At 46.5% G+C, this 24,014-nt stretch overlaps 1 protein-coding gene across 1 annotated transcript in view; it reads left to right on the top strand.

Moving 5' to 3' along the window:
- The window catches only part of RHPN1 (rhophilin Rho GTPase binding protein 1), a 52,359-nt gene that overhangs the window by 20,820 nt on the left and 7,525 nt on the right, over window positions 1–24,014 (top strand). The window contains exons 3-10 of the mRNA XM_081874268.1: window positions 4,145–4,273; window positions 6,387–6,462; window positions 8,258–8,335; window positions 10,670–10,794; window positions 13,443–13,609; window positions 15,322–15,509; window positions 19,370–19,526; window positions 22,790–22,909. Coding sequence (XP_081730394.1) covers window positions 4,145–4,273; window positions 6,387–6,462; window positions 8,258–8,335; window positions 10,670–10,794; window positions 13,443–13,609; window positions 15,322–15,509; window positions 19,370–19,526; window positions 22,790–22,909 — 1,040 coding nt within the window. The remainder of the gene's footprint in view (window positions 1–4,144; window positions 4,274–6,386; window positions 6,463–8,257; window positions 8,336–10,669; window positions 10,795–13,442; window positions 13,610–15,321; window positions 15,510–19,369; window positions 19,527–22,789; window positions 22,910–24,014) is intronic.

The following is a 24,014-nucleotide window of genomic DNA, read 5'->3' as shown; positions in this document are numbered from 1 at the left end:
CTAACAGTCAGGAGTCCCTTTACCTTTTTATATGCTATATGGTAATTTATGGACCTAATAGGTATCTAAAGCCATTTGTACATGTTGCCGTGCAACCAGTCCACGCAGAATGTAGGCACCCTATATATAGAAAGGAGCAAACCAGTGATATTTTAGGGAGCAGGCTAGCAGGCGAGGCCCATGACTTACATCATAGGAGCCTACACAACACAAAACACTGTTGCTGTACATAGGTTTTATTTTATTGGTTTTCTGGTATTTTGGAAATGTATATCCATTTTTTTTTCTTTAAATTTTTTGGGGGCCCTCAAGAAAGTGGGGCCGTAAGCTATAGCTTGTTTAGCTTATACATAAATCCAGTGCTGGTCTTGCCCTAAGCAAGGCAGGAAGCTTAAAAGCTCTTTCCATGCTAGGTTTGCCTGGGATACTAGGTGTGGAAAGAGCATTTAAGCTCTCTGCCTTGTATATGGGCTCTGGGAGTGCTGAGCGTGCTCTTAATCTGCAAACACAGAGCAGTTCCCAGGGTTTGGGGATGCATGTTTTTGTTCTTGAATAGAACCCTTTGAACCAACCCCCTGCTTTGAGATAGTACTTCCTGAAACTGCCTCACTGGTGACTTTCCTTTAGGGGTGAAAGGCTGCCCAGAAAAAAAAAAGTTTGATAAATGCATCCGTTAAACATTGCAAGCTCCAACTGCAACAAAGTGTTGCAGCGTGGGTTGGTTCCTGTTCAGAGTTCTAGCCAGTCACACACCCCACAACCCTTCCAGGACGTTCCGATCCGTGCCCAGAAAGTTCGGCTCGGATTCTGTGTTTGGAAGGCAAAACTAGCATCGTATGAGCTGTGACAGGGTTAGGATGTGATTCACGGGGCGCAGAAGTGACTCAGCAGCTTCCCAGACTGGTTCTGGCCTCCACAGCAGCCTTTGGAGAGGTCAGGGGTTGACAGGTGAGCCGGGGAAAGGGAGGGAAGATTGCAGCAGCTGCAGAAGTGCAAGTCAGGTAACAGACGGGGAAGAAACTCGGTGCAGTTGTCACTTCAAAGCAAACTTAACGTGCAGATTCCAATACACAGCCACCCTCTGAAACTCACACTTCCTTTGAATTTTGCAATTCTGCTATCTAGACGATTAATGCAAAATGTGTTTACTGGGACAAAATGTGCAGAAAAAGGCATTGATTAAAATCACTGAAGAAGTTGCATTTCTGTTACTGTCTACTATTGAATTCTAATGGATTACTGAATATTGATTTATTTGATATAAGTTGTTTATTTTAAAACAAACAAACAAAATTCCTTCCAGTAGCACCTTAGAGACCAACTAAGTTTGTTATTGGTGTGAGCTTTTGTGTGCATGCATGAAGAAGTGTGCATGCACACGAAAGCTCATACCAATAACAAACTTTGTTGTTGTTTAGTCGTTTAGTCATGTCCGCCTCTTTGTGACCCCCTGGACCAGAGCACGCCAGGCACTCCTGTCTTCCACTGCCTCCCGCGATTTGGTCAAACTCATGCTGGTAGCTTCGAGAACACTGTCCAACCATCTTGTCCTCTGTCTTCCCCTTCTCCTTGCGCCCTCCATCTTTCCCAACATCAGGGTCTTTTCCAGGGAGTCTTCTCTTCTCATGAGGTGGCCAGAGTTGTCACCATCTGCAGTGATCATGGAGCCCAAAAAAGTAAAATCTCTCACTGCCTCCAAAACTTAGTTGGTCTCTAATGTGTTTCTGGAAGGAATGTTGTTTGTTTGTTTGTTTCAACTATGGCAGACCAACACGGCTACCTACCTGTAACTTGTTTGTTTAATAATAATAATAATAATAATAATAAATAATAATAATAAATAATAATTTACTTATACCCTGCCCATCTGGCTGGGTTTCCCCAGCCATTCTGGGTGGCTCCCAACAAAATATTAAAAACACAATAATAATTATTGTGATTTTTTTCTTAGATTCTTGCTATTAATGTTTGATGTTTGATTATTATTTTTACGTATGTTGGAAGCCGCCCGGAGTGGCTCGGGCAACCCATCCAGATGGGTAGGGTAGGGTATAAATAAAATATTATTATTTTTACGGGTTGGCTTACAAAAACATGTCTGTAATGCAAGATTGCATAACAATGTCTTTATTTGGAATAATTCACCCTGAAATGCTGATGGCTGTTTATGGAGAACTTCCATCACAGATTCTGTTGGGGCAGCAGTTCATCGTGCAGGTTCGGAGATTTTTGTGCCTGTGTTTAAAGGGAGAATCAGTGGTTGGAAGGAGCAGTTTTAAGGGGAACCGGGAAAGATGTTGGAAAACATGCTTTTGTATTGACAGATCCCCTAGGAACATGCTTTTTAAAAATAAAAATAAAACAATTGAGAGGCTTTCACCTTTCCTGGCTTTGGCTTCCTCAAGGCAACATAAAACTTGCTGGGTTAGCAGGACGCGAGTCTTGCAAGCCAAGCTCAGCAGTGAAAGAGGCCGGCCAGCCATGCAAGGGGCAAATTGCTTGCACGCTCCTTTTCTCAAGCAAGGAATCGAAAGCCGAAGCAGATTGCCGGGAGTGTGGGAGTCTGGGCTGCTTAACCCTGCCGCCCTGCTAGATTTGGAAGAATGCACAGGAGGCTCTGCGTCAGCTTCGGGAAATAATTGAGAAGCAAAACACCGGATGTCCTGGGAGCTGAGAGGCATCTTCTGGGTCACCGACCCCAAACTCCTCCAGAGCTGCGGCAGGGACCCTCCCCATGGCACTCTGCACCAGGGAGTGATGGAATAGGTCTCTGATGTTATCTGCAGTGTTGGAGCTGCTTTGCCTTGGAAATAGCAGTTTCCATGAATCACAAGGGCAGGGGATGCTGGGCCGCAGAGATGGTCCTTTGGCCCGATCCAAAAGGACTTTGTTCCTCTGTCTTTCGGGGCCCAAGCTAGCTGAGACCTGTTTGAATTGTTGTTGTTGTTGTTGTTGCTTAGTCGTGTCCGACTCTTCGTGACCCCCTGGACCAGAGCACGCCAGGCATTCCTGTCTTCCACTGCTTCCCGCAGTTTGGTCAAACTCATGCTGGTAGCTTCGAGAACACTGTCCCACCATCTCGTCCTCTGTCGTCCCCTTCTCCTTGTGCCCTCCATCTTTTCCAGGGAGTCTTCTCTTCTCATGAGATGGCCAAAGTCTTGGAGCCTCGGCTTCAGGATCTGTCCTTCCAGTGAGCACTCAGGGCTGATTTCCTTCAGAATGGAGAGGTTTGATCTTCTTGCAGTCCATGGGACTCTCAGGAGTCTCCTCCAGCACCATAATTCAAAAGCATCCATTCTTTGGCATCAGCGTATACTGTAATGTTTTAATGTTGCTATGGTCATTGGCTAATGCGAATAAAGTTTTATCTTTGCATCTAGCTGAGACCTGTGTGAATGCCCGGGGCAGTGTACTCTGTGCTCTCCAGGTTAGATTACTACAACACTGTCTCTGTGGGGCTGCCCTTGGAGGCAACTCAGAAAATTGAGTTGCTCCAAAATGCAGCAGGCAGATTATCATCTGGGGTTCCCTTCTAGTAGATCTTGTGCAACCCCTGTTTTAAAACAGCTGCTCTGGTCGCCGGTTTGCTTCCGGGCCCAGTTCAAAGTGCTCACATTGGTGTTTGAAGCCCTAAATGACTTGGGCCCCAAATATCTGAAAGACTCCCTCTTACAGATCCTCTCGGCTGCCGAGATTGGCAGAGAGACGGGGCCTTCTCTGTGGTGGCCCCTCTGTGGTACACAGCTTTTGGTGAATGGTAGCTCCTCTGCCCTCAGAGACTTTGGGGTGGTGGCATCTCAGAGAGACGGGGCCTTCTCTGTAGTGGCCCCTCTGTGGTGCGCAGCTTTTGGTGAACGCTGAGGATGCACCTCTTTATCCTGGCCTTTGGCACCTGAAGTACAAGTTTTTAGGACACCTTATTGTTAGGGCTGCAAGTTGCTTTAAGTTGCTTTTAATGCTGTAAACCTTATTGGGACCTTAAGGTGGAAGGCGGATAATAAATTAATAATAATAATAATAATAATAATAATAATAATAATAATAATAATAAGGAAGCAGCTCTGCAAGGTTAGCCCCTATGCAGATAGGTGTGAAACAAGTGGGATGAATAAGGTGGCATTTTCTCCCTCCTTTGTTTTTTTAGGGCCACCAATAACCACAAAGTAAAGGAAACGGTTGCCTTAGAACTCAGTTACGTCAACTCCAACCTGCAGCTGCTGAAGGAGGAATTGGAGGAGCTGAACAGCTGCATGGATGTCTACCAGAATGACAGGTAAGGGGGGGTCGCAGGTGGCAGCAGTTGCCCCCGAAATTTGGAACCAGAGCCCATTTGGAGGATGGATGGCGGCTAACAGATTGAGGTTGAATCCTGACAAGTACTGTTTTTAGGGGACAGGAGGCGGGCAGGTGTGGAGGACTCCCTGGTCCTGAATGGGGTAACTGTGCCCCTGAAGGACCAGGTGCGCAGCCTGGGAGTCATTCTGGACTCACAGCTGTCCATGGAGGCGCAGGTCAATTATGTGTCCAGGGCAGCTGTCTACCAGCTCCATCTGGTATGCAGGATGAGACCCTCCCTGACCGCGGACTGTCTCCTCAGAGTGGTGCATGCTCTGGTTATCTCCCGCTTGGACTACTGCAATGTGCTCTACGTGGGGCTACCTTTGAAGGTGACCTGGAAACTGCAATTAATCCAGAATACGGCAGCTAGACTGGTGACTGGGAGCGGCCGCCGAGACCACATAACACCGGTCCTGAAAGACCTACATTGGCTCCCAGTATGTTTCTGAGCACAATTCAAAGTGTTGGTGCTGACCTTTAAAGCCCTAAACGGCCTCGGTCCGGTAGACCTGAAGGAGCGTCTCCACCCCCATCGTTCTGCCCAGACACTGAGGTCCAGCGCCGAGGGCCTTCTGGCAGTTCCCTCGCTGTGAGAAGTGAGGTTACAGGGAAGCAGGCAGAGGGCCTTCTCGGTGGTGGCGCCCGCCCTGTGGAACACCCTCCCTCCAGATTTGAAGGAGATAAGCAGCTATCTTCTCTTTAAAAGACATCTGAAGGCAGCCCTGTTTAGGGAAGTTTTTAATATTTAACACTGTATTGTTTTTAACACTTGATTGGAAGCCGCCCAGAGTGGTTGGGGAAACTCAGCCAGATGGGCGGGGTATAAATAATAAATTATTATTATTATTATTATTATTATTATTATTATTATTATTATACATCACCTTGAGCTCCTTGGATAAAAATATGGAATACAACTGTAATAAATAAATTAGACCACACAGGAAGCTTTTTTTTTTTTTTATGGAAACCTGGAGGTTCTGGCTGCATTTTCCCCTTAGTCCCTTGCCATTTGCAAAGCTGGTTTTGCTTTTTTAAAAAAATCACTGCTGGCTTTATTACTATTATTATTAAAAGAAGCTAGTCCTTTGCGCAGGTTTAAAGCAACTTAATTACTTTGAAAGAATCGCTGCCCCAACTTCCTCATCTTAAGGGCTGGTCTTTTGCCTCTGCAAAGCTCTTTTCCTTCATTTTTAGGCTTGCAGAAAGAGATGACCCTCCCTGATGCTGAGTCAAACGTTTCAAGCTTGAATTATACTCCCTCTTTGATTTATCACCCAGCACTTCCTCTCCTGCCTCTTCAGTCTGAAGTCTCTATTTAAGATCTGCAAGAGGAGCTCTCTCTTTTTTCACCCTGTGAGAGAGGAAAGTTTGCTACGTATTCTCAGCATCCTGGGCTCCTCATTAATTCATTCAGTAAATCTGTATTCCATTACGCAGCAGCAATAAATAGAAATGGTACTCTAACAAGCCGCTGAACAATTGCAGTATCAAACCTGAGCTGACGCCAAGGTGTAAATAATTGCATTTACTTTGGAGTTGTGGGAGGGTTCCGAGGGTCATCTAGCCCAACCCGCCTGCGATCGCAGGGATCACAGCCAAAGAATCATTGGCAGGTGGTCACCCAACCTCGCAGTTAAAACAGTGTAGAAGCCTCTGAAATAGAGGACACTCAGAGCAATAGAACCTGATGTGCAAATATGGTTAAAACAGACAATTTAAACAATGTACAGCAATAAATTTAGACACACTGTGCAACAGTAAACTATCCCAGGGAGTTGACTCAGAGTCACTCATAGAGCCAAGTTTGGGGATTATGAATTATGATTTGATATGTTAATTCGATGTTTTTTATTGGAAAATTAATAAAAATGATTTAACAAAAAAGATATTTTAAAATGACCTTAAAAAAAAATATTATAAAAAAAAGAAATGGGGGTAACTGGATTCAAGATGGAAAAGGGTTAGGAATTGCAAGTGGCAAAAAATGGCACTTCCATCCTTGCAAATGTTTTGCCCCTGACCTGTGATCTCTTTCTCTCTCCCAGTGACTCCATCAGCGTTCCCATGGTCCCGCTGGGGCTCAAAGAGACCAAGGAGCTGGACTGGGCAGAACCCCTGAAGGTATCATTATATAATAATAATTTATTATTTATACCCCACCCATCTGGCTGAGTTTCCCCAGCCACCCTGGGTAGGAGAGTCTTCTGCCAATCGGAGTCTGGGACGATTCTGCCTTCCGAAGGCGGACTTCGGAGAGTTAAAGGTAAAGGGAACCCCTGACCATTAGGTCCAGTTGTGGACGACTCTGGGGTTGCGGCGCTCATCTCGCTTTATTGGCCGGGGGAGCCGGCATACAGCTTCCGGGTCATGTGGCCAGCATGACTAAGCCGCTTCTGGCGACCAGAGCAGCGAATGGAAATGCCGTTTACCTTCCCACCGGAGCGGTACCTATTTATCTACTTGCACTGGTGTGCTTTCGAACTGCTAGGTTGGCAGGAGCAGGGACCAAGCAACAGGAGCTCACCCCGTCACGGGGATTCGAACCACCGACCTTCTGATCGGCAAGTCCTAGGCTCTGTGGTTTAACCCACAGCTCCACCCGCATCCCTTTTTTTCGGACAGGCATATTGGTTGTGGGGGGGCTCACGCTTCCTAAGAAGCCCAGGGTCCCCCTCTCTGGAGACTCCTTCTTGTGCATGCATGCTCATCGGGGCAGGGCATCTTTTTCAGCCAGGCCGCTGCACGGGAATCTGAGGCAAAACACAGTGGATTTAAACCTTGCGTTTGTGCAGTAGGCTAGATAATTCATCGTCGTTTTGTGGAGGCGGGTGGCATTTAGCAAGCAAAATTCTACACATAGCATATTGTGAAATTCACTCCCACAGGAGGCAGTGATGATTTGGATGGCATTAAAAGAGGATCGGGCAAATTTGTGGAGGACGAGACGGCTATCGATGGCTCCTAGCCACTGTGGTTATGTTCTGCCTCCAGGGTCTGAGGCAGCGATTTTTCTGAATCCCGGTTTTTGGAAACCACAGGAAGGAAGAGTTGCCCTTGTGTGCGAAACCTGCTTGCAGGTTTCCCAAAATGGGTATCTATTTATTTACCACACTTTTAGAAGACATCTGAAGGCAGCCCTGTTTAGGGAAGCTTTTAATGTTTAACAGACCATTGCATTTTAATATTTTGTTGGAAGCCGCCCAGAGTGGCTGGGGAAACCCAGCCAGATGGGCGGGGTATAAATAATAAATTACAGTGGTGCCCTGCAAGACGAACACCTCGGAAGACGAAAAACTCGCTAGACGAAGGAGTTTTCATTTTCTTAGCTGCTTCGCAAGACGCATCTCCCTATGGGCTTGCTTCGCAAAACGAAGCTTGCCCCGCAAGCTCCGGGGATAGCGGGGAAGCGCAGCGCGTCTTCCCCGCTGTCCCCGGACCTCTTTTGAAGCAAGGGGCGGCAGGGAGAAGATTGCTTCTCCCCGTTGCCAGCCCCGCAATCTCCGGGGACAGAGGGGAAGGCGCGCGCCTTCCCCTCTGTCCCCGGACGGTCTCCATAGGAACGCATTGATTGATTTTCAATGCATTCCTATGGGAAACCGTGCTTCGCAAGACGAAAAACTCGAAAGAAGAAAAAACTTGCAGAACGAATTAATTTCGTCTTGCGAGGCACCACTGTATTATTATTATTATTATTATTATTATTATTATTATTATTATTATTATTATTTATTATTATTATCTGGTTGGCCACCGTGAGAACAGGATGCCGGACTTGATGGGCCCATCGGCCTGATCCAGGAGGGTCCTCTTACGTTCTTAAGGGTGGAAATATATGGGATCAGTATAGAAACTGTGTTTAGGAAGATCAGCAGCTGCCAAAGCAGCCTTCTCTTGTTTTCTGTTCCTGCCATTCCAGGAGATGATCTGGGAGCACTATGGCGAGGACGGTGCCTTGTACGAAAGCGAGATCAAAGACCTCGTGGAGCTGCGGCAGGTGAGTGCAGCTTTGCTCTCGAGAAATAGCCTGCTGTGCTCTGGGTCCATGATTGTCCTTAGGCTCCCAGTACATTTCCGAGCACAGTTCAAAGTGTTGGTGCTGAACTTCAAAGCCCTAAATGGTCTCAGACCAGTAGACCTGAAGGAGCATCTCCACCCCCATCATTCAGCCCCCAGAGGTCCAGCGGCAAGGGCCTTTTGGCGGTTCCCTCACAGCGAGAAGTGAGGTTGCAGGGAACCAGGCAGAGGGTCTTCTCAGTGGTGGCGCCCGCCCTGTGGAACGCCCTCCCATCAGATGTCAAGGAAATAAACAATTATCTGACTTTTCTAAAGGCAGCCCTGTTTAGGGAAGTTTTTAATGTCTGATGTTTTATCGTGTTTTTAATATTCTGCTGGGAGCTGCCCAGAGTGGCTGTGGAAACCCAGCCAGATGGTCAGGGTATAAATAACAAAATTATTATTATTAGGATGAAGCGCCAAATGGAGGTGTTTATTGCCACAACCTTGACATTGTCTACACTAGGCCTGGGTGATATATCAATATATCACGCAGGACGGGAATGAGGAGCAGACCGTGATGCCGGCTTCACTCAGAGATGTATCGCTGGTGAAGCTGCCGCCGCTCCTGAGTCCCTCTGCTAGCGACTTCCTCCATTGAGCGTTTCTAGCAGAGGGACTTGAGAGCGGTGGCAGTTTCACAAGTGATTCGTCGCTGAGTGAAACCGCCATCCCAGTCTGCCCTCATACAGTGGAACCTCAACTTACATATGCCTCGTCTTGCGGATGTTCCACTTTGCGTACACGGCAAACCCGGAAGTAAACACCACGTTTGCTGCGATATGCGTGGAAGCGGCTTCTGCGCATGCGCTGAAGCACACTGCTGCCAACCGCGCATGCGCACAATACGCCTTTTCTAGCATCTGTTTCGACCAGCGGGCGGACCACCGGAATGGATTATGTCCGTAAGTAGAGGTTCCACTGTACTGCGCAGAGGAAGAAGGAAGCATCTTTTAACTTCTCGGCTGAGGAGCGTGTGGTTGCCGCTTCCCTCAGTTGGGCAGTTAAAGGACCCCCCCAGCCCGGCGCTGGCTCTGTTGGGGATGGGGAGCCCTCCCGCGCCCCAGTTGAGCCGTACAAACAAGCTACGTTGTCCCAGCCCGCTAGGTTGGGGGGTAAAATGGCCTCTGCTCCCGCGTTTAGAGCTGCAGCAATTTCACCTGGCAGTTTGCAGGCTTGAGGCCACAGCAGCTTGTCTTTTCCATTTCACGGTATATTGCAAGACCGCGATGTTTGGCTGGTTGATATACTGCGATGCTGGAAAGATTATATTGCCCAGCCCTCGTCTGCACCTGCCTGCCTTGCACCCGGGTCCAAGAGCATATGCAATACAAATTGAGAGGCAGTGACACACAACTTGTGAAATTATCTTTCAAAAATATCCCTGAACTCCCTGCCTTGCAGGGTTGCTGTTTGGTTTGGCACAAGTTCACGCATGTGACGTGAACCCTCGCAAAAATGACGTCGCTGTGGGAAAACGACTACATTACTACCTGCTTGGGATTCTACGATCAGCTGCTTATCCCTCAGCCAGTGAAGAGTGTATTTATGAATAGTATTTATTCAAATTTTAAAGATTACAAAGAGAAAAAAATAAAAAAACAAAAACAGAAAAATAAAAAAGAGAAGACATAAAAAATACAAACAATTAAAAAAAACAGATCCAACCTTTACATAGCTTTCTTTCCTTTGCTTATTTCCTTGACCACCTCACACCTCCTTTTTTTGTATTCTAGTTCAATTAGATGTTTCAGCAAATCCTTTCCAGCTTTGTTTTTATCCCAATAACTTATCATAATATACTGTAATTCTCGTCTTTCACCAATTAGAAAATCAATTTTAACCTAATCCTTTATATCATTTCTGCTAAAACCACATTACTTCATTCCAACAACCTTCTAACATTCCTTAATTTTGCAATGTTTCTGTAGATAAACTTTAAATTTTTTCCAATCTTCTTCCACCAACTCTTCACCTTGGTCTCGGATTCTGCCAGTCATTTCCGCCAGTTCCATATAGTCCATCACTTTCATCTGCCATTCTTCCCGGGTGTGAAGAGTGTATTTATGACCTCATGGCCCCCTCTCCTAAATATAAAAAGCAAGGCTCTGGTCCTCATGGATCTGATATGTATGTAGGCAGCTGCCTTGCTCCGAGTCAGACCGTGGCTCCACTTTGCTTAGTATTGCCTGTACTGACCAGGTTTCCATCTCTCTCTCTCTCTCTCTCTCTCTCTCTCTCTCTCTCTCTCTCCTTTCCCCTTCTTTCTTTCCAGGCCATGCGCACCCCCAGCCGGAATGAGGCAGGCCTGGAGCTGCTCATGGAATACTACAGCCAGCTCTACTTCTTGGACAACCGCTTCTTCCCTCCCAACAAGAACCTGGGGATTTTCTTCCACTGGTCAGTCGGGCCTCTTCTGGTCTTGCTGAGTGGGCGGGGAAAACCTGGCCGGGGGTGGGCAAGCCTGGTCCAGCCCAGCCAAATCCCTGTTATGTACTGAGTTGAATAGGATCCAAACTGCAGCAGTCTGATTGGTCCTAGAACAATAGGATTCAGAATGCAGCAGTCTAATTGGTCCTAGAACAATGCAGCAGTATGATTGGTTGGCAGGAACCACCCAATCAGGCTCCAGATAGAAGTGAATCCACAACCTGATAGGCTTACAGTAGAATTCCGGAATCAGCCAGTCATGTGCAGCCCATTGTGTAAAGAATGTATATAAAGCAGATACTTTGAGGGGACTTTCATTCATTCCTCCTCACCACTATGAGCTGAATAAAGAGCATGAAATCACTTTGTGACTCTGAGTATATTTCAATCCCCCTGCAGCGATTGCCTTGGGAACAGGGCCCCCGTGCTTAGAAACGTGATCCGAGCTCCTAGAATCATAAAATTGTGCAGCTCGAAGGGACACCCAAAGGTCCTCTATTCCAAACCCCCCCCCCCACCTGCAGTGTAGGAATCGCAGCCAAAGATTCCCTGGCGAGTGGCCGTCCAACCTCTGCTTTAAAACTCCAAGGAATATTAAAGTTGAAGGCAAACAACAGGTGTTTGTCTGTATGAGCAGCATACTTTATTATTCAGAACTGCTAATGTTTCGTCTCAAAGCAGCAAGAGTCAGTTATCTAATGCTGCAAGACTGTCCATCGGGATTTTGGGGGAGGGTAAGAGCTGTTTGTACAGACCCCTTTGGGGGGTTGTGGGCTCTCCTTCCTTGGAGGTGTTGAGTAGAGATTGGAAGCCCCTCTGTCCTGGATGCTTCAGCTGAGATTCCTGCATTGCAGGGTTTGCATTAGAAGACCCTTGAGGGGGGGACGACGACGACATTCCAACCCTACAATTCTATGGTTCAAGTGTGAAAGCACGTCTGTATTTTGGAATAATAGGTTTATGCAAATATGTGGCCAGAGAATCAAAATGGAGAGGTGGAAACTGAACATACCAAGGGCAGAATTTCCTTAAAGTGGCCAGGTTGTTCTGATGCTCGATATCTTTTAGACGTTGACCAGTTAGACTGTTTGCTTTAGTGGGGCCCATAGTGAGTAGGTGTTGTGGGGATAGGCCACTAGAGTGAAGTTTTTGATAGACTGTTTTAAGCCAAGCACTTTTATGGAAGTATTGAAGTACAGTGGTACCTTCATGTTACGTTCTTTCAGGTTACGTCCTGCGGCAACCCGGAAGTACAAGAAAGGGTTACTTCCAGGTTTCGCCACTTGCGCATGCGTAGAAGTGGTGAATCGCAACCCATGAACACGCAGATGCAGGTTGCGTTCTGCTCAGGTTGCGAACACGCCTCCGGAATGGATCCTGTTCGCAACCAGAGGTACCACTGTACTAGGGATTTAAGTTTAGGTGGAGCCAGAAGTTAAGAGTTCTTTGCCAAGTCCATACTTCTACTGAAGATCCCGCCTGAGAAACGCCTTTGCCCCTGTGGAGATAGTAGCACCAAAACAGCGGCCCACGTCCCCCTGTCTTGCACTCTCTACAAAGACTTGAGAAACGAGATCATCACCCGACTCGTACTCACCATCCCAGGGCGCTCAACCACTGCCACAATGTCCTTCCTTCTATCAGATCAAAATGAGCAGAGAACAGCAAAGATTGCTAGGTTCATAGTAGGGGCAATCAGAATAAGGGCCACTAACTGATGGCTATGGTTCAATTGCTCGCGGAATTTCAGGTGGATTAAAGCATTCTGCCCCCCCCCCCAGTGGAACACAGGGCCTTTTTTCAACCGGAACTCAGTTCCAGCCACTCTCAGGTGGGCTCCATTGCCATTACGGTCGTACTTTGGATCCCAAACGCCTCGGATGTTTGGCTCCTGAATGCCACAAACCCAGAAGTGAGTGATCTGGTTTGCGAATGTTCTTTGGAGCCCGAACGTCCGACGGGACTTCTGATTGGCTGCAGGAGCTTCCTGCGGCCAATCAGAAGCTGTGCTTTGGTTTGCGAACATTTTGGAAGTCGAACGGACTTCCGGAACGGATTCTGTTCAACTTCCAAGATACGACTGTCTAAGAGAGCTCCGGCAAGGGAGCTCCGGCACCTCTTTTTCTCAAAAAACAGCACTGATGCAACAAATGCACACACACACACACACACACACACACACCAATTTGTGTGTTTGTGTGGTTAGGAAGGTTACTGGGAAAAGCAATGAGTCGTCTTAGAATGGGAGCAGAAGCACTAGCAAATCAGAATGAATAAACACTGCATAGCCAAATCATAACAAATGTGTAATAAAGGCAGGATGTAGTCTGACAGTTCCATAAGCATTGTGCAAGCAAATCAGGATGAATGCGGAATAAAGTGTCAACCAGAGAAGCCCTGTATGGCATCTCTTTTCTTCCACCCAACATTTTTGCTGGGGGGGCCTGTGGCCCTCCAGAGGTGGTTGGACTCCAACTCCCATCAACCCCTGCTGCCAGAATGGCCCAACGTTCAGGGATGATGGGAGTTGTAGTCCAGCAACTCCCGGGGGCTCCCAGGTTGCTACTCCTGCCCAAACCTCTCCGGTTTCACAGAGTTCCTCGTCTCGCCGCTTCTAGGTATGACTCCTTAACGGGCGTGCCTTCCCAGCAGCGGGCTTTGGCCTTCGAAAAAGGGAGCGTGCTTTTCAATATCGGCGCCCTGCACACCCAAATCGGCGCTCGGCAGGACCGTACCACCTTGCAAGGCGTGGACTGTGCCATCGAGGCTTTCCAGAAGGCGTCTGGTACGTCAGATTCTCTGCCTCCCCTTTCCACTACAAATATATATACTCTTTTATCAGTGAATAAACATTAAATGGTTGCATACTTGCCGTAAGTGAAAATTACAGGAGTGCCCTTATTTCGGCTTTAGACAAATCAAATACTTGGATAGTATCTCCAGAGATTTGTTTTGGTGGCGAGCAATGGGAAATCTCTTCCAGAAATAAATGTCATACTACGTCGAAATGTGCCTTTTTCTAAAGTTGCTCATACAGCCCTTCTGTGGTAGCTAAGTCTTTCTGATAGTGCCACTGTATTCTGCTCTGGTCAGACCTCACCTGGAGTACTGTGTCCAGTTCTGGGCACCACAGTTCAAGAAGGACACTGACAAACTGGAACGGGTCCAGAGGAGGGCAACCAAAATGGTCAAAGGCCTGGAAACGATGCCTTATGAGGAACGGCTAAGGGAGCTGGGCATGTTTAGCCTGGAGAAGAGGAGGTTAAGGGGTGATATGATAGCCATGTTCAAATATATAAAAGGATGTCACATAGAGGAGGGAGAAAGGTTGTTTTCTGCTGCTCCAGAGAAGCGGACACGGAGCAATGGATCCAAACTACAAGAAAGAAGATTCCACCTAAACATTAGGAAGAACTTCCTGACAGTAAGAACTGTTTGACAGTGGAATTTGCTGCCAAGGAGTGTGGTGGAGTCTCCTTCTTTGGAGGTCTTTAAGCAGAGGCTTGACAACCATATGTCAGGAGTGCTCTGGTGGTGTTTCCTGCTTAGCAGGGGGTTGGACTCGATGGCCCTTGTGGTCTCTTCCAACTCTATGATTCTATGATTCTATGATACAGCCACATGCAACACAGCATTAAACCATAGATCTGTGGATTTTTCTGCCCGTTTTTAACCACTGCTGGGCTATCGCTATTTGTGGCACAATCAGAAAGAAAACCTATTAAGTCTTTATGACCCTTGACACAAATTGAGCTGAGGTCCGGTGGTCAATCTTTCTTTTCTTTTTTGGGGGAATAGTGGAGGTTAACATTTGCCAATAGTGGAAATAAGTATTACAGTGCATCAGGTATCCTGTTGTCTATGCATAGTCTTTGTAGACTATGCAAGCCTCTGAAAGAAGCAATGAGTCAGATTCTTACCTGATTAAAACAAGCCATAAAGCTTTGTTTTATGACGTCCAACGCTGCCAAAGTAGTCCGCAAACAGACTTAGTGAATATTCACTCTTTCAGAGATTTGCATAGTCTACAAAGACTTTCAGAGACTTATAAGACTTTTATTTGGTTCTATGTTTTCAAGAGAATCCATCAAGAGTGCATATTTTGTGACTTCCAGAGACTTTCTGTTTATTTGGTTTTGCAGAGAGTGCATTTCATATATTTCATACTGTTCAATGCTCTGTATAGATTATATAAAGAGTTTATATTGAGATTGCATTCTTGTACTTGGTCATCGTGTTGCCTTGGATATTACTGATATATTGTTTGCAACGCAGGAGTTTAATTGTTTGGTTACTTATGGTCCTAAGTGGGGCAGCCCCATCTTGGCAGCTGCAGGTATGTCAGAAACGTTTAGGGCACAGTTTCAGAATTGGCATCCTTTTTGCTCCTGGGTCTTTGGACCGGAGCTACAGCCTTTACCCATGCTGAGCGCTTAGCAGAAGAGCTTTCCATCTCACTTCGGGGATGTTGCTCTTTCTCTCCTCCCCCCCTTGCAGGTGCCTTCAACTACCTGAAGGAGAACTTCTCCAACGCCCCCAGCCTGGACATGAGCGCAGCCTCTCTGAACATGCTGGTGCGCCTGATGATTGCCCAGGTGCAGGAGTGCGTCTTCGAGAAGGTCATCCTGCTCGGAGCCCAGAGCGACTTCCTCGCCTGCCTGCAGCTCGCCCAGGAAGCCGCCAGGGTACAGAATCCGTGCGCGTGACCTCTCGTGGGGAGCTGGCGTTAGAAAGGGCACAAGAAGTAGGCTGGAATCTAAGCCAGTTTGGGGGCGGGGATGACCGGGGATTTCCGTTACCAGCATTTTGGGAAGCTTAAAAGCTCTTTCCATGCTAGGTTTGCCTGGGGTACTTGGTGTGGAAAGAGCATTTAAGCTCCCCGCCTTGCACATGGGCTCTGGGAGTGCTGAGCATGCCCTTGATCTGCAAACACAGAGCAGTTCCAGGGGTTTGGGGATGCATGTTTTCGTTCATGCATAGAACCCTTTAAACTAAACCCCTGCTTTCATAGAATCATAGAGTTGGAAGAGACCACAAGGGCCATCGAGTCCAACCCCCTGCCAAGCAGGAAACACCACCAGAGCACTCCTGACATATGGTTGTCAAGCCTCTGCTTAAAGACCTCCAAAGAAGGAGACTCCACCACACTCCTTGGCAGCAAATTCCACTGTCGAACAGCTCTTACTGTCAGGAAGTTCCTCCTAATGTTTAGGAAGATAGTACTAAAGATAGTACTTCTTTACTTTTCTTTTTCTCGGCTAAGACTTTATTGTTTCAGAAGCTGGTACAAGCACAAATGGCAAAAGTGGATGGAAAATAAAGTTACTGAATTGCTGTGCCACAATACTTAAAAATAGCAGATGACTACTACGGTAACAAAGGGACGCGGGTTGCGCTGTGGGTTAAACCACAGAGCCTAGGGCTTGCTGATCAGAAGGTCGGCGGTTCGAATCCCTGCGACGGGGTGAGCTCCTGTTGCTCAGTCCCTGCTCCTGCCAACCTAGCAGTTCAAAAGCACGTCAAAGTGCAAGTAGATAAATAGGTACCACTCTGGCGGGAAGGTAAACGGTGTTTCCGTGTGCTGCTCTGGTTCGCCAGAAGCGGCTTAGTCATGCTGGCCACATGACCTGGAAGCTGTACGCTGGTTCCCTCGGCCAGTAAAGCGAGATGAGCGCCGCAACCCCAGAGCCTTCCATGACTGGACCTAATGGTCAGGGGTCCCTTTACATTTTTACTACGGTAACAAAGAGGTCCAGCAATTTCCAAAATAACTTCTGTTCCATCTGATGAATGAATTCACATATATCTGCTTTCCCAGCTTTAAAATATATTCTTTTCAGAAGTGTGGCTCTTGAATTAGACATCTTTTAGAAATCAGTGTTCTGTAAAGGAGGCCACACGTCTTTAGATAAATATCAAAAGAAACTGCCAGTTGATAGGTAAAGTTTAGGGCCCAGAAGTGGGATGCGGGTTTCAAAGTTAAAATTGTGTCCCAGTTAGATAGTACTTCCTGAAACTGCCTCGCTGGTGACTTTCCTTTAGGGGTGAAAGGCTTCCCAGAAAAAAAAAGTTTGTTAAATGCATCTGTTAAACATTGCAAGCTGCAACTGCAACAAAGTGTTGCAGCGTGGGTTGGTTCCTCTTCAGAGTTCTAGCCAGCCAGTCACACACCCCTCAACCCTTCCAGGACATTCCGATCCGTGCCCAGAAAGTTCGGCTTGGATTCTGTGTTTGGAAGGCAAAACTAGCATCGTATGAGCTGTGACAGGGGTGGGACGTGATTCACGGAGCACAGAAGTGACTCAGCAGCTTCCCAGACTGGTTCTGGTCTCCACAGCAGCCTTTGGAGAGGGTCAGGGACTTTTGTGACTAGGAAAGTTGGGGAAGACATACCCTGCAAGCAAATTACGGTGAACTGTCATTGTGGTAAATCAAATCAAACCAAATATCTATTAGGCATAGCAAACCACACATTATCAAACAGACACCGTATACAAGTTGTGCAAAATACGAGCTAAACATAACAAGGTTTGTCCTAGTCAGATCTTTAACTCCAGAGAAAATCAGCTTGCAGAAGTAATACAATACAACATTACCACATCACCAATCTATTAAGAACCACTAAATCTCTTTATAATGGCCCTGTCTTTCTACATGGACAACACCCAAAAATTCAGCCACTATTAATTTAATCATTCCTGTCCGAAAGCAGGTCCTGGACCGTTGGTGGCATAGAATTGAGCCTATTGTAAGTCCTCTAATAATGGCATAAATGCCAAAATCACAAGAAAAGAAAATATGCTCCAAAGTATCAAGTTCCTATTTACTACATTTACAGAGATGCTCTGATTCTGGGAGAGCTAAATACAGTGGTGCCTCGCAAGACGTAAATAATTCATTCCACGAGTCTTTTCGTCTTGCAGGTTTTTCGTCTTGCGAAGCACCCCTATTAGCGGCTTAGCGGCTATTAGCGGCTTAGAGGCTTAGAAAAAGGGGGGGAGGGAAAAAACTCACAAGACTCGCAAGACGTTTTCGTCTTGCGAAGCAAGCACATAGGGAAATTCGTCTTGCGAAGCACCTCGAAAAACGGAAAATTCTTTCGTCTAGCGGGTTTTTTGTCTTGTGAGGCATTCGTCTTGCGGGGCACCACTGTATCTTCCTCTTACTATCATTGAGGGAAACATATTAAATCTGGCTAACATAAACAGCCTGCACAATTCATGATTCTTCAGATTTGTCATGTATCCCCTTTGAAAATCTCTACACAAAGGGAGATTTAAATAGAGAGGAGAGCAAGTGCTGTGTTTTGCAACTTCGAGAGTGGAGAGAACACCTTTTTCTGTAAGATTCTTCCCAAATATCTTAGGGGTCAGAATTTTCAAAGTCAGTTAGATTAAGCCCTATCAAGTTCAGTTTTCTCCTACAAATCAATGATAAATTGCAAATTACATTGTCACTTAAGAGGTCGTAAAGGAGAGAATCGTCATTGTGGTATATATCTCGTCAAACAAATTACAGCAGGTGCTCCTTGTCGTATATTCTCTCGCCAACAAACTATGATGGGCACTCATTGATGTGTAACCTCCGTGAAGGCAAATTGCAACAGAGACACGTGGCCAAATGACTGCTAACAAATCGCAATTGCTGCTCATCGCTGCATAACCTCCCTGCAGACATATGACGGCGAGCGCTTGTTCTCGCAGAACCTGCTTGCAAACAAATTTCGATGGGTGCTTGTCAGGGTGGATTTCATTTAAATCAAATCTATTTAAATCACGATTTAAATCACTAGTCAGTAATCTCCCCCCCCCCCCCCCAGAAGGACTCATTCTTGCTGGTGTAATCTTAATATTTACAACCAGATGAAGGTTTCATTTTTGGAATAATAAATTTCCAGAGTAGTTCTTAGAGTTATATAAAAAATTACTGATATCGTTATGCTATTAGAAATACGTAGGCAGATAATTATGAAATTATTGTGAGGTTTAATAAGCTGGCTGTTTATATTTGGACAGCTTTTCTGCTGTGCTTTATTGGAAGGCAATAACAATTTCCTTAATAATAATTTAAACTAAAACAATAACATTATAGCATATGTATCCATGTTTGTTAACTGAGGTGGTTAAACAATTAATAAAAAAACCTGAGTTTTGGCACACATGAAAAACTTAAAGCAAATCCTTATTTCCTGATGTATTTTGGACTATTATAGAACTTAAATAGAAAACTATCTTTAGAAAGGTTTTTACTCCAAAAGCATTTTATTTTAAAAATCCAATTTAAAATTTTTAAAAATCTGATTTAAATAAAAAAAAATACCATTGATTTTTATCCGCCCTGGTGCTTGTGGTCCTGCGATCTCCCTGCAGTCGAATGATGGCAGACTCTCTGTATACAGCCTCTGTGTTGTGCATGCGAATCGGGACGGATGCTCAATAAACACCTGGAGTTTCCCCTCGTGGCCACCTGCCATTGGGTGGGTGAGTGTGAAATAACCTTTGCCATGCCTGTGTTTCCACCTTGTACCTGTCCTTGACATTTCCAGGTGGAAGAGGTCTACTCCTTGGTGTATCAGACAATGACCCAGCCCCACGTGAAGGATTACGTCCCCTTTTCATGGACCACGATGGTGCATGTCAAATCCGAGCACTTCAAGGCTCTCTCTCACTGCTACGCTGCCATGGCTCTTTGCGACTGCCCCCGTGAGTATCCCCTTTGGCTCTCCCGTGCCCCCGCCCTCAATCTCTCCCTCTGCCCCCAAGCACAATTAATAATAATAATAGTTATTGTATAGTTGTTTAGTTGTGTCCAACTCTTTGTGAGCCCCTGGACCAGAGCACGCCAGGCCCTCCTGTCTTCCACTGCCTCCCACAGTTGGGTCAAACTCATGCTGGTAGCTTCAAGAACACTGTCCCACCATCTCGTCCTCTGTCGTCCCCTTCTCCTTGTGCCCTCCATCTTTCCCAACATCAGGGTCTTTTCCAGGGAGCCTTCTCTTCTCATGAGGAGGCCAAAGGCTTGGAGCCTCAGCTTCAGGATCTGTCCTTCCAGGGAGCACTCAGGGCTGATTTCCTTCAGAATGGAGAGGTTGGATCTTCTTGCAGTCCATGGGACTCTCAAGAGTCTCCTCCAGCACCATAATTCAAAAGCATCCATTCTTCGGCGATCAGCCTTCTTTATGGTCCAGCTGCCACTTCCATACATCAGTACTGGGAAAACCATAGCTTTAACTATACGGACCTTTGTTGGCAAGGTGACGTCTCTGCTTTTTAATAATAATAATAATAATCCTTTATTGTCACTACTGCCTCTCCACCTGTGGCTTTTGTGCAACGTGCATCCAGCTGACATCAATATGCAGCCGGGGAGATGCTACTACCCCTCGCCCCTAATACTTAACAATACATGGCCATTCTGGTTGGAGGATGGATGGCGGCTAATGGATTGAGGTTGAATCCTGGCAAGACAGAAGTACTGTTCTTGTAGGACAGGGGGCAGGCGGGTGTGGAGGACTCCCTGGTCCTGAATGGGGCAACTGTGTCCCTGAAGGACCAGGTGTGCAGCCTGGGAGTCATTCTGGACTCACAGCTGTCCATGGAGGTGCAGGTCAGTTCTGTGTCCAGGGCAGCTGTTTACCAGCTCCACCTGGTATGCAGGATGAGAACCTACCTTCCCGCGGACTGTCTGGCCAGAGTGGTGCATTCTCTGGTTGTCTCCCGCTTTGACTACTGCAATGCGCTCAACGTGGTGCTACCTTTGAAGGTGACCCGGAATCTACAACTAATCCAGAATGCGGCAGCCACACTGGTGACTGGGAGTGGCTGCCAAGACCACATACCACCGGTCTTGAAAGGTGTGTTTCCCAGTACATGGCTCCCAGTACGTTTCCGAGCACAATTTGAATCTGAAACCAGTGTGGTCTTGGCTTCACTGCTTCTCCCCATTTTGTACATCTCTGGAGTAAAACGGTCTCTGACTGGCTTGGTAGCCTGTCAGCAAACTCCTCGCCAGACTGAGCCCCAAGCTGGCACGTGCCACCTCTGATGCCAGCCCATAATAGGCTTAGGGCAGCGGCGGCTGATTTCAAGGTGTTGTTTTCAGAGCAGGGAGGAAGATGCTTAGCTGAGCTTCCTTAGCGCTTCACTGTCTCCTCCTGGCGCTTAGAGCGGCCCTAATCCCAAAGTTCATTCCTAACGTAAGCAGATTAGCCGTGGCTTTGGCCGGCGAATGATAATAAATGCAGAGGAGATTACATCTTCAGGGCGATAGTCGGTCTGTTTCACATCTCACAAGGACTTGGGTCATGTGGTCTCTGCCACGCTCAGGACTAGAGACTTGGCAAGCAGCGATTGCCCAGAGAATTGGGCGGTGTTTAGCAACCAGCTGGGTTTTGAGTAGTCTGCCTGTCTTGCCTTGCGGCTTGCTGCTTTTCTTCATCTTTTTGGAAAATAGCAAATTGAACAAGGGAGGAAAAAGAGAGAAAAAGTGTGAAGGGGAGAGAAACAATGAAAAATTAAGTTCCATTCAAAGTAGCCCCTTTGAAATTGATGGACCTATCTCTGCCACACTCATTCATTTAAATGAGCCTACTCTGAGTAAAAAGGGACGTGGGTGGCGCTGTGGTGTAAACCACAGAGCCTAGGGCTTGCCGATTGGAAAGTTGGCGGTTCGAATCCCCATGACGGGGTGAGCTCCCGTTGCTCGGTCCCTGCTCCTGCCAACCTAGCAGTTTGAAAGCACGTCAAAGTGCAAGTAGATAAATAGGTACCACTCTGGCGGGAAGGTAAACGGCGTTTCTGTGCGCTACTCTGGTTCGCCAGAAGCGGCTTAGTCATGCTGGCCACATGACCCGGAAGCTGTCTGCGGACAAACGCCAGCTCCCTCGGCCTATAGAGTGAGATGAGCGCCGCAACCCCAGAGTCGTCTGCAACTGGACCCAACGCTCAGGGGTGTGTTTGGCCTGGAAAAGGGGAGACAGAGAGGAGATAGGAAAGCCATCTTCAATTACCTGAAGGTCTGTCCCATGGAAGAGGCAGAAAGCTTCTCTTCTGCCGCTCCAGAAGGGTAGGACTCGAACCCATGGCTTCAAGTTACAAGAAAGGAGATTGCGACTAAACATCAGGAAGAACTTTCTGGCGGTAAGAGCTGTTCAGCAGTGGAACAGACTCCCACAAGACTCTCCTTCCTTGGAGGTTTCTCAGCAGAGGTTGGATGGCCATCTGTCATGGATGCTTCAGCTGAGATTCCTGAATTGAAGGGGGTTGGAATGGATGACCCCTAGGGGTCCCTTCCCATGCTACGCTTCTGTGATTCCTCCCAAGTAAGCCTTTTCCTGTTTAAAAAAAAAACAATTTTAATTGAATGATTTTATGTTACAAAAAACATCACAACCATACTACCACGAAATATAATTCAGAAATAAAAATTACATACATCAATATTTTGTTTTTTATTTGTTATTTACCATCTTATTTCCTCCCAAACATTCCATACAAAACACACACACACACATAATAATAATAATAATAATAATAATAATAATAATAATAAAATAAATATTTCCCCCTTTTATCTTACAGAAACTTTTCTTCAATTTTGACTTCCTGTCAAGTCCCTTCGCATATGTTTTATCTTACAATTGAATGTGCACAAAACAATAAACCTTTCTATATAGATTTTCCAATACATTCAGAAAACATAACAAATCCTTAATTATTGTCCACCTCCTTTTACTTCCTTTGTCACTCGAACGCTAGCACGGAGTCAAAACTATTATTGTATTTTTGAACCTATCTTCTATAACCATCCCATTTTCCCGCAAATTTTTTCCTTTGCGTTTCCTTTGAGTTTGCTAGTCAATCTCCACAAATTCCTGTAATTGAATTTGGCCAATCTATTATTTTTGGAGCCTCCTGATCTTTCCATTGCTTGCCAAGTCAGCCTTTTCCTGGTCTGTCTCCTGCAGCTGCGTCTGAGGCGGATCTTCCAGAGCATGAGAAAGCTTTCCTCCAGTTCCACGTCACGCCGCCACAGGGCCCAGACGTCCGGCTGCTCTTGCAGGACCAAGAAGAGCGAAGGAAGCTGGGTAAGTCCCCATTTCCAGAATCCCTTCATCCTCCGTCCCCTGGCTGATACTGGCTTAGAGCATCCTTGGCCAAGCTGGTGTCAGAAAGACACATGAGAGCCGAAGCAGCAAAGCAGGCTGGGAAGTGCTGGGATTGTGCAATCATTTGGTCCTACTATAGTTATTCAGGCCTAACTGCTATCTGTTGAGTCGCTCTGACATGTGACTTAGCAGCCATTTTCTCTCTGTAAGATTTCAGTCAGAGTCCGTCTGCCTCAGTTGTGAGCAGAGTCAGTATGGAATCTCAGTCAAACTGCTTGGAACTATGTTGTTTATGAAGAAGTTTATTTTAACTCAGTAAAGCTCTTACTTTTTCACTGAAAAACTCTGCGTTATTCATTTACGCTGGCACGTCAGGTTATGGGCCCAGGGTGGCTGCCAGATGTTTTGCAGTGCTGTTCCGAGCAGCCTCAGCTGGCCTTTGGCCTGACGCAGCCGCAGAGTTCTCCGTGCCTTTGCACATAGTTACTGTATTTTTCGCTCCATAAGACGCACCTAGATTTTAGAGGGGGAAAGCAAGAAGAAAAAAATCTGCGCAGAGCATCTACATCAAGGGAAGTAATAGTGCCACTGTATTCTGCTCTGGTCAGACCTCACCTGGAGTACTGTGTCCAGTTCTGGGCACCACAGTTCAAGAAGGACACTGACAAACTGGAACGTGTCCAGAGGAGGGCAACCAAAATGGTCAAAGGCCTGGAAACGATGCCTTATGAGGAACGGCTAAGGGAGCTGGGCATGTTTAGCCTGGAGAAGAGGAGGTTAAGGGGTGATATGATAGCCATGTTCAAATATATAAAAGGATGTCACATAGAGGAGGGAGAAAGGTTGTTTTCTGCTGCTCCAGAGAAGCGGACACGGAGCAATGGTTCCAAGCTACAAGAAAAAATATTCCACCAAAACATTAGGAAGAACTTCCTGACAGTAAGAGCTGTTTGACAGTGGAATTTGCTGCCAAGGAGTGTGGTGGAGTCTCCTTCTTTGGAGGTCTTTAAGCAGAGGCTTGACAGCCATATGTCAGGAGTGCTCTGATGGTGTTTCCTGCTTGGCAGGGGGTTGGACTCGATGG

This window comes from Podarcis erhardii (assembly GCF_964252035.2).
Source record: "Podarcis erhardii genome assembly, chromosome: 8".
NCBI classification, from domain to species: domain Eukaryota; kingdom Metazoa; phylum Chordata; class Lepidosauria; order Squamata; family Lacertidae; genus Podarcis; species Podarcis erhardii.
The sequence above is the reverse complement of the archived record's forward strand: the minus strand, read 5'-3'. Positions and strand labels throughout refer to the sequence as shown.